The 10,723-nt window shown below is 43.2% G+C and overlaps 1 protein-coding gene across 1 annotated transcript in view; it reads right to left on the reverse strand.

Annotated features, from left to right (window-relative positions):
* The window catches only part of kcnh3 (potassium voltage-gated channel, subfamily H (eag-related), member 3), a 131,864-nt gene extending 122,467 nt beyond the window's left edge, over nucleotides 1-9,397 (reverse strand). The window contains exon 1 of the mRNA XM_044217331.1: nucleotides 8,362-9,397. Coding sequence (XP_044073266.1) covers nucleotides 8,362-8,437 — 76 coding nt within the window. The 5' untranslated portion in view covers nucleotides 8,438-9,397. The remainder of the gene's footprint in view (nucleotides 1-8,361) is intronic.
* Between the last annotated feature and the right edge of the window lie 1,326 nt (nucleotides 9,398-10,723).

Consider the following 10,723-nt stretch of genomic DNA (forward strand, 5'->3'; position numbering starts at 1 on the left):
TTGCCCCCTTCCTGATTTCTTATTTTTTTGCATGTTTGTCACACTTAAATGTTTCAGATCATCAAACAAATTTAAATATTAGTCAAAGATAACACAAGTAAACACAAAATGCAGTTTTTAATTGAAGGTTGTTATTATTAAGGGAAAACAAAATCTAAACCTACAGTACATGGCCCTGTGTGGAAAAAGTGATTGCCCCCTAAACCTAATAACTGGTTGCTCCACCCTCAGCAGCAACAACTGCAATCAAGTGTTTGCGATAACTTGCAATGAGTCTTTTACAGCACTGTGGAGGAGTTTTGGCCCACTCATCTTTGCAGAATTGTTGTAATTCAGCCACACTGGAGGGTTTTCGAGCATGAACTGCCTTTTTAAGGTCATGCCAAAGCATCTCAAAAGAATTCAGGTCAAGACTTTGACTAGGCCACTCCAAAGTCTTCATTTTGTTCTTCTTCAGCCATTCAGAGACCCCACAACAACATCCAAAGAACTGCAGGCCTCACTTGCCTCAGTTAAGGTCAGTGTTCGTGACTCCTCCATAAGAAAGAGACTGGGCAAAAATGGCCTGCGTGGCAGAGTTCCAAGACGAAAAGCACTGCTGAGCAAAAAAAATATTAAGGCTCGTCTCATTTTTGTCACTTAAACATTTAAGTGTGACAAACATGCAAAAAAATAAGAAATCAGGAAGGAGGCAAACACTTTTTCACACCACTGTAACTTTGTGAGATATATTATACAGGCAGCGCGGCATGCAAGTCTCCAGTGCATTCCTGCATGTGGGAAACAATTTTAAATCAGCAGTACAAAAGAGGGGACCTGCAGCCATGTCAGAGGTCACTGACTGCAGAGAATAAAAACAACATGGCTTCCAGCATTATTCCTTTCATAAGTTTACTGTACACGTTTCCCCTCCGTCTAAGCGTAAGGATCACTGAGGGTGATCGGGCCTGCTGTGAAACTCCCTGCCTGAGGACCTGAAGTAGTCACTGTCCTCTTTTAAACCCTGATGTGTCCATCCTTCTCCTTCCTCTCTGCCTTTAGTCTCTTCCAATTTAGCATTTTGATCATATCTGCCAGTACCTTGTACACACTACACCCCTTCATTAGTTCCTGCCTTCCTTCCTTCTAACCATTACCTGCCCATCCCTATTTATTTCTCTCTTCCTTTCCCTCCCAACATTCATTCCTATCCCATGTCTCTCTTTCTCCCACGTGTCTCACTCTGCCTCTTTTGCCCAGTGGTGATAAGCCTGAGCTACTGTATAAACACAACTGCATTAGGTAACAATATTAGTCTCATGGTACAGCTGTACCATGTTCCTAGTGTTTGTCTGTTTGTCCCCTGTTGGTTCCCCTCCTGTGTGTGTGTGTGTGTGTGTGTGTGTGTGTGTGTGTGTGTGTGTGTGTGTGTGTGTGTGCGCGCGCTGTGGGGCGCGGCCTCCGAGGAACTTCCAATCAGTGACTGACACACCTACTACCCATCTGCTCCTGTTCACCTGCTCTCCATCCACAATCAACACCTGACAGTATATGTACTGTCAACCTACTGTCTTACTTCTCACCAGTCTTCGCCAGATTGTCCGTTTACCTTAGTGGTTCGTTCGTCTCACCTGCCTCCCAGTTGCCCACCGGCTTCCCAGGAGGACCTCACCTCAGCCGGCTGTTCTTCCTCCGCCTGCCTGCTCTCCCCAGCCTCTGTCTGCAACCGGTCCTCCGGCTCTCAGCAATTACCTCCACACTCCTGGTTCCTCGTTGCATTTCCTAAATAAACGGAAACTACTTCCCTTCCACTGTCCTAGTCGTGCTTTTGGGTCCAGCCACGGTTTACCATAACAATTAGCTGTAGTAATTCACTCTTTGATACATCCTTTTTTAATCCTCATGAATGCTGATGCCATCTTGTGTAATGTAGATCCAAATCATGTGTTTTAGAGGTACCACTGAATGGAAATGTCAAAATAGCAGCCATTAGTGCTGTCAGTGGAAATATTTTTACATAAATGGCCACATGTGGCCACTCTGATCATTATCATTTGCTTAATTCACATTCACTGTACTCACATCAGCTGTTTTTCACTCACTTATACAGCAATATAATATGTTATCTGTGCAAGCCAGACATTATAACCATGATCTGTGCGGTCATTTTAATCTGCCACTAAATGATTTATCAAGAAATTCACCCTAAAAATGAAATGTTTACATATGTGATCAAAATGACCAATAGTCTATTTAAAATAAGCTCACAAAAAAGCTACATTCTACAATTTCATGATGCTATAGTGTATGTATTATAGCAAAACATTCTGAAACAGACTGTTTCCATTTTAAATGTTACTGCAGTGATCTTGAATATCTAAGAATTCATAAACATGAAGTAGTCTCTCACAGACAGCAATGACTCCTCTAATGCTGATACAGTAAACAGCATATTGTCAATATGCCATTGATGATCTCTGGGAGTCTGCCTCTGGACTTTTTTTGAAATGAGCTTTATTTCATAGCAGTGCTAACAGTTTGGCACTAAACAACATATCCATATTGCGCTAGCATTTTTGTGGCCCTGATTCATGGTCAATAAAGTAGCTCCACATCACAGATTCAAATCTTTGCTCTCTTAACACTTTTTTCAACACCTATTGGATGTTTTGTACAGACATTCATGGTCCCCAGAGGATGAAACCTAACAACTTTGGCGATTCCCTGACTTTTCTGGTCATCTAATGGTTGCCACCATTAGATTGACATTTTCAGATATGTGTGAAATGTCTCGACAACTATTCGATGGATTGCCATCAAACTTGGTTGAAACAGCTCCACATCTACTGGATGGCTCAACGCAGAATTTTGCACAGACATTCATGGTTCCCAGACAGTGTATCCTAAAGACTTTGGTGATACCCTGACCTTTTATTTAGGGGCATCGTCTGGTTCAAATTCAATTTAAAATACTTTGGTTTATGACCTACAAAACTAATGACATTCCAATTAGGGATGCACCTACAGTATCTAACTTTTCTTTCCCAACATTGACTCAGGGCATCTGCCAATACCAAGTACTCATTCAATTGCATTGCACTGTGTGAAACTAATTTAAATTATTTTTATGTAATGTACCGATTGATACCCGATCCACTTAATAACTTTACTATCAGCACGGATACCAGTACTTCGTGTTTAGTGCTAATTAACAAATGTTAGCATACTAAACTAAGATGATAATCATGGTGAACGTTACACCTGCTAAACATGTTGCCATGCTGGCTCTTAGTCTTTATCCTGTGTAAAATATGATGGGCGTGGCTTGCTAATACCATAAAGTGACAGATTCAAGCCAAGACATTATTAGGCCTATCATTATATCTGTTCCTGCCTGACGAGAAGCCAGGAGGGGGTTTAAGCATAAAGCGCCACAGGGGAAACACACACCTGGGACCCAACAATGCTTCACCGCTAATCTGTGCTGTCAAACATACACAGGCACAGATGCACACAGATACACAAACACAAGCACAGGGAAGTGGTGACAGTCTTTCTCCTGCAGCCCGGAGCCATGTACACTCATTTTCTCACTAACACATATGCATATAGACACGCATGGACAAAATCAAGTGAATAACAAGAGGAGAGGCAATTAATGAGCAGCAGGGGCAGAGGGGTGGAGAAGAGAGGGACGTGAGATAATCTGAGTTATCTCAGCATAATTTGCTATACCTTACTTCTGTGTGACTGGAGCAAATGGGCGTTGTGCCAAGGTGAGCACTGTGTGATAAGGCTGAGAAGATGGAGGTGAAAGATGTTTAGAGTTTTTTTTTTAAAATGGTGCAATACTCCAATCTCTGTACTTGTAATTGCTTTTTTGCTTTTCGTTTTGTTAACAACGTAAGCCCTATATCAGTCCAACACTTTTATTGATTTCCTACTAATTAATTTGCAGCAACTCAAGGATCTTTTAATAAATCCCTAACAATTGTGCAAAACTGGCAACGTTAGGACTGAATTAATAAAGACATCAGTTTCCCAGCAGATTTAATTTTACTCTGTTCTTAAAACAGAGTAGGTATAACAGATTAACTGGGAAGAGACAATCTGACACCAAACTGAGACTTACATAAATAAGGGGTTCATTCAAAATTTGTACATTGTACATGCACTTTGGACAAAAATAAAATGAGCGATGACAGTACAACAATGAGATTTATCGCCACATTAGGAATCATTTTGTTGGTCCTTCTTCATACAGTCAAATCTCCTTCTGGATTAAAAATGAAGCATGAGAGAAGGAGCGGGTGCTAGCAGGCTGGTGGCAGCTTAAGCAGAGTGCTAGTCCAGACATGTCCACGTGACGAGCAGAGCTCAGGCCCTAACCTGATTAGGACCAAGCCAAGACCTACTCAATTAATAGCACCAATTGACTCGTGTAGTCCCATACAGCTTCTGGCTTTTCTAGGAAGCACAGCAGCAAATGAACATAGATTGAACTATGTATGAGGCTTAAGGTGAGTCTTCAGAGGACTCATTCTTTCTGTGCTGTCGCTCCCCACTTTTCTCCAGACTGTAATTGTCACATACTAAACAAATTCAAAATAATGATTTTAAATGAGAACACTGCATGAATCCACTGATTGCAGAATGAAAAGAAATGAACAGAATTTTACAGGGTGCTTAGTCATTTGGCAGATTTTCTAATTACGAGTTGTATATGTATGTGTATTATTTTTCTCATGCTGTTCTGAGAGGTGTTGGCTACAACATACGTCATGGGAGGGGGTCTATAAATAATAACCTTTCTCCAAGCATATGATTCAGAAGCTGCGATGTCTAACTGCAGCGTGATGCAGCACTACACGTCCATATTAAGGTATGCGTGTGTGTGTTTGCCCTTGTGAACAATCATACACACTTCTCTTAAATGATCACTCTCAGGTCAAGTCAGAACAAATCCCAACCTTCAACTTCCTACTTTTTACTTGTAATGTTGTAAATCTACTGATTCACTTGTTTAGTAAGTGGCTCTGGATGAGAGAATTTGAGTATCAAATGCACAGAAATTGCCTACATGATACAAATCCCTGCTGTAATCTCCCTCTAACAGTGAAATACTACCACCACCACAGATTAGATAGTGTGCATTCACTAAGAATCAGAATCAGAAATACTTTATTGAGACTCTTTCCATGGCACTAATGTGTGGAAGGTTTCTGAGCTGCACCGATCCAATACTCTCGATCGGTATCTGCGCAGATTGGGGCTGCAACTAACAATGATTTTCACAATTTCCCAAAACCTAAAGGTGACGTCTTCAAATTGCATTCTCTGTCAGACTAACAGTCAAAAGCAAAAATATATTCAATTTACAATTATATAAAATAGAATAAAACAGAGCAAAGCAGCAAATCCTCACATTTGAGAAGCTGGAAGTGTTTGGCATTTGTGCTTGATAAATAACTTAAATGATTAATTGATTATTGAAATAGTTGGTGATTAACTTTCTGTCTATCGACTAATTGATGAATTGACTAATCGTTACAGTCCGAGCGCAGATACTAACCTCACTAAGTGAATCGGGTATCTGCTATGACGTGATCCATCCACATTAAACACAGTTTCTTGGTCAATGTCATTGTAAAAATGTATTGTTTTGCAGGCCGCCGACTCAGTTTTTGTACTGGTCTGATGGTGCCTTACATATAAATAAATAATGGGGTATACAGATTTAAAATTTGGGAAAAAGAAAACACTGCAGTCTGTTTGGTACTCGGCATCAGCAGGAGACAAAAAGTTTGATCTGTGCATCTCTACTTTTAGGTTTGAAAGAAGCAGAACTAACACTGAAATGTACAAGCTCCTCAGCATGTATTGAAGCTGACTAGCCCTTTAATATGTTAGCAAGGTCTCCATCAGGCAATCAAAGACCTTGCGGGAGCTTGAAAACTTCACAGTGCTGTCTCTTTCATTTTTTTTTTCACTGTATGATGTTGATTTTGTCTTGCAACTGTAGCCAAATAGGGTTGGATGTGCACACTTTCCACCTTTTCTACTTAGGTGTTTGAGCCGGAGCAAGTGCAGACAGTGTTGTTAGGGCCCAGACATGAGTCACAGATGCACACGCAGCTGTGAGTGTACGTGTGAGTCTCATTTGATGGTGGCATGTTTTGAAACCAGCCTATTCTGCTCTAAACTTGGAACTTAAGGGTCCGAGACATTTTCAAGTGCAAAGCCAACGCTGCGAGATTCCACTTTCAGTCGACTGAGACACGTAAGACAATGGAGCGCACATAGCGGCTAATAGTCTTCACCAAGAGAAAATGAAGTGCTTTCATGTATGGTTCTGCCAGAGATGAGTGGCTTTTTAAAGTAATCTTGATTGCCATTTGAGTCATATCACAACAAAAAGCCTTTTCACAGGAACACACACACACACACACACACACACACAGCAGTATTCACTGAGACACAAAGCCTCCATCACCTCCACAGGCAGACACATAACTGGCCCTCTCCTCCAGTCGCGCTGAAGTGTCTGATTTAATGAGGAACTAATATCACACCATTTAAAAACACATATCTGCTGCAGGTTTGTCACAGCTAGACCCATAATGGGTTTATATTTAGACATCCGAAATTCCCCCTCCTCCCACCAGAGTAGCTACACACACTCTCCCATCCCACCATCCTGCACACCCCCCCCCCCCCTCCCCACCCCCACAACCTTTCATTCCATCCCCCCTCCTCCACTGACAAGCAGAAAGGCCACGATGAATTCTTGACATCCATGCGAGTTAATTACAATGACTGCACATGTACTGCTGGAGATGTGTAATTATCAGCACCTCTGCAAATGGAAGGCCTGTGTTTTAGCCACTCAAAGAAAAATAGCTAGGCTTAGACCACTTCTTTCCATGATGAGGGCTAATCTACAGAACATGATCATTTCCATTCTACTGTTTGATCTGTGTGTCAGCATAATGTGAGTGCTGTGTGTGGGGGACATGGGGGTATGAATGTGTGTGTGTGTGTGTGTGTGTGTGTGTGTGTGTGTGTGCATGTGCACTGTACATGTACGCAAGTGTTTCCTATGAATAATGTAGGCTACAAAATTATGGAGTTTGACCTGAAGTATTTGTAGACTCTGTCATATGACACATAACAGTTAGAGAGATGAGTGTGAAGATGAAAGATAATACAGCTTGTCATCGCAGCCGATACCCTGAATCCTTACTAAGAGACAACACTAACAACTCACTTTGTCAGATTAAATGTCCTGTAGACAAATGCAGGAGGCACAATTGCCACAGTGTTTTGTCAGTGTAGTTGGGAGAGGAGAGGAAAGGACTTGGAAAAACCTTGAGTGAGATCGGGATCTGCCTTGAAGCGACTTGCTTGCTGCATGGCCGGATAATCTTTTCTACCAGGCTGTCACACATAACTGGTTTAGGGGAGACACTGGCTCGTCCCACTTGCAAACTCACACAAACTCCCATCGCCCTCAGTATTCAACGCAGAGAGACGAACGGCCCAAACGCAATATAAGCATCTCTCACCCGCCCACCTTCCCAGCATGGGCCCAAACACACACGGGCTGCTCATCGCATCTGTTCACAAGACACCCTTGCCAAAGAAAAAAAAAAAAGGTCTGTACATACCTCCCTCTCTCCAGCATCATCTCAACTGCTATTGCTAAAATAGACTGAGTGTTATGATAGAGATCAGAATAAAACAGGATTTGTGTCGGCTCATCTAAGAAGCGAAGTATGAAAGCGGGCCTCAAACTGTGAACCTTTCTGCTGAGACTGGTTGACTAGATGAGACAATACAGAGTGAAGCCTGGACATTGCATCAAACGGAGCTGACGGCAGTCCCTCAGTTATAAAACTACAACAGTAGGCGACATCACAGCTGGCCTTAAATGGAAGAAAACAATCTCTTACGCCTTCAGTTGCATACATCCATTAGTCATCACAATACTTCCATCACAAGAACAGAAGACCAAAATGTTGTTTATGAATGTACAGGCTCACATGAGGCAATGGTAAAACTTACTTAACACTAATAATTTCCATCGTGCTTTGTTTGTAGCACACCATGTGAAGGCATGGCTTGAGCCCTTCTTGTGCAGACAGGTGCAGATTATATCTCTTAAGAAAATGTGGCCTTTTTACAGAGGATGTTACTTTGTAGACTGACACACTGACAAGACTAGTCCTTTAATTTATTAGGCAGAGTGAAAAGGAGAATATCTTGTAAACTTTTTAAAAGTTGCATCTCAGAGAACATTTTGAGAATAAATCGTTTACATGAGGTAGACTATATTTCATTTTTGTAGAAGGGGTCATCAGAAAGCGCTTGTTTGTTACTCACGGGTGCCATCGAAGCGGGTGGCGATGGTGTCCAAGAAGGTGTTTTGTGGGGCCAGCAGCCCTCTCATCACCGGCATCCTGCTCCGGGTAGACTGGGTCCTCCTGCCTCGGCGTCCCGGGGCAGCGCTAGACTCCTGCTCAAACCCGAAACTTGGCAGGAAGCGAGAGGTGCCCGGTGCGCATCCCAGCCCCTGGAGAAGCGCACCGATCCGAGATACGCGCGGTGGCTCCACCTTGGCACCGCGGGGATTGTGACCATAATCAACTCAGCAGAGAACGAGTATTAACCGTGGGATGCACCTGTGCACCTTCCAACGGGGAAAAAACCATTTAAACGCCAGTGTGTGTTCGCAAAAGCAGGTGCGCTGGAGAGAGATGAGGATGGATGGATAGACTGCACGCTTTTGATGCTGATGGCGCGTGGAGTGAATCTTATCGCAGCAAGCTCCTCCTCAACTCAGAGAGAGAGAGAGAGAGAGAGAGAGAGATGCAGAGTCACATGACGCCTTTCAGGTCTTACCGAGCTGCGGTCCTGTTTCAAGGTGGAGGTGGGAGACAAAGAAGAAGATGCGGACGCTCTGTGTGAAAGAAGAGTGGCACAAATACCCGTTTGTACGGCTCGAGAGAGTCTTCAGCTGCTGTTTGCATGAAGAAATACCAGCGTTTAGATAAAAACAGAAAACCCCACCTCACTTCATGTTACGGCGTCCTCAATTCAATTTCTAAAGTTATAAGTGAATATGGAATCAACCATATAAGACTGTGTAATTGATTTTAAAACATAGGAAACCGCGGTGATCGCCTCTCCTCAGCACCACATGGCCACATGCAGCTGGATGAAAACGCCGTTCAGTGCGCAGTGCACGGACAGATTCTGCCATCTTTTGGTTGCGCGGCGCAATTTAAACACGTCGTGTCCTTTTTTTTTCACACGGTGAAGAAATAGCAGCCATAATGTAAAAGTTAGTGCATCTTAAAGTTGAAGGTTATTGTCATTTCATCGCATAAAAACGCACAAGTAGGTATTTTAGGAATGCACAGTCACTGGTCTTGTGATGATATTGTCAAAATAATACCATATCAGAATCAGAATCAGAAATACTTTATTGATCCCCGTAGGGAAACTCTTTGTTCCAGTAGCTCTTCTTTACGTCAGTGCACACAGGAGAAAACGATAATTTAAACTATAAACAGGTCCGAAATAAATTAAGTAACATGTTGGTATAAGTATAAGATAAACTAAGTGTCGAGTACCAAGTGGGTTTACTGGTAGATGGTGAAGTACAGTATAAATACAATGTCACTAATTATGTAATAAATAATAGTAAAAGCGGAGGTGCATGTACTGTCGAGAGTAATTGAGGTATATCCGTAACAGTAATAAGAAAAACTAACAAGGGAAAACTAATATTGCACTTGAGTAGTAAACAGAATATTGCACAATTATTATTAAGATGTAATGCTCAATGTCCAGTTTAGTGACCTAGGGTCAAACAGACTAATCCTTAGAGGGAGGAGTTAAATAGTTTGATGGCCACAGGCAGGAATGACTTCCTGTGGCGCTCTGTGGTGCTCTTTGGTGGGATGAGTCTTCCACTGAAGGTGCTCCTTTGTTTAGCCAGCACGTCATGGAGCGGGTGGGAGACACTGTCCAAGATGGCGTGTAGTTTGGCCAGCATCCTCCTCTCTGACACCACCGCCAGAGAGTCCAGCTCCACCCCACAATGTTACTGGCCTTACGGATCAGTTTGTTCAGTCTGTTTGCGTCCGCTACCTTTAACCTGCTGCCCCAGCATGCAACAGCATACAGGATAGCACTGGCCACCACAGACTCATAGAACATCTTCAGCATTGTCCGGCAGATGTTGAAGGACCTCAGCCTCCTCAGAAAATAGAGGCGGCTCTGGCCCTTCCTGTAAACAGCCTGAGTGTTCCTGGTCCAGTCCAGTTTATTATCCAAGTATACTCCCAGGTACTTGTAGTCCTCCACAATGTCCACACTGACCCCCTGGATGGAAACCGGGGTCGCCGGTGCCTTGGTCCTCCGTAGATCCACAATCAGCTCCTTTGACTTTGTTGCATTGAGCTGCAGATGGTTCTGCTCACACCATGAAACAAAGTTACCCACCACAGCCCTGTACTCCGTCTCATCACCACCGCTGACACATCCCACCACAGCAGAGTCATCAGAAAACTTCTGAAGGTGGCAGGACTCTGTGTGGTAGCTGAAGTCTGTGGTGTAGATGGTGAAGAGGAAGGGAGAGAGGACAGTCCCCTGAGGGGCCCCAGTGTTGCTGACCACGCTGTCTGACACACAGTGCTGCAGCCGCACATGCTGTGGTCTGCCAGTCAGGTAGTCCACA

Source organism: Siniperca chuatsi, linkage group LG12 (assembly GCF_020085105.1).
Source record: "Siniperca chuatsi isolate FFG_IHB_CAS linkage group LG12, ASM2008510v1, whole genome shotgun sequence".
Classification (NCBI taxonomy): domain Eukaryota; kingdom Metazoa; phylum Chordata; class Actinopteri; order Centrarchiformes; family Sinipercidae; genus Siniperca; species Siniperca chuatsi.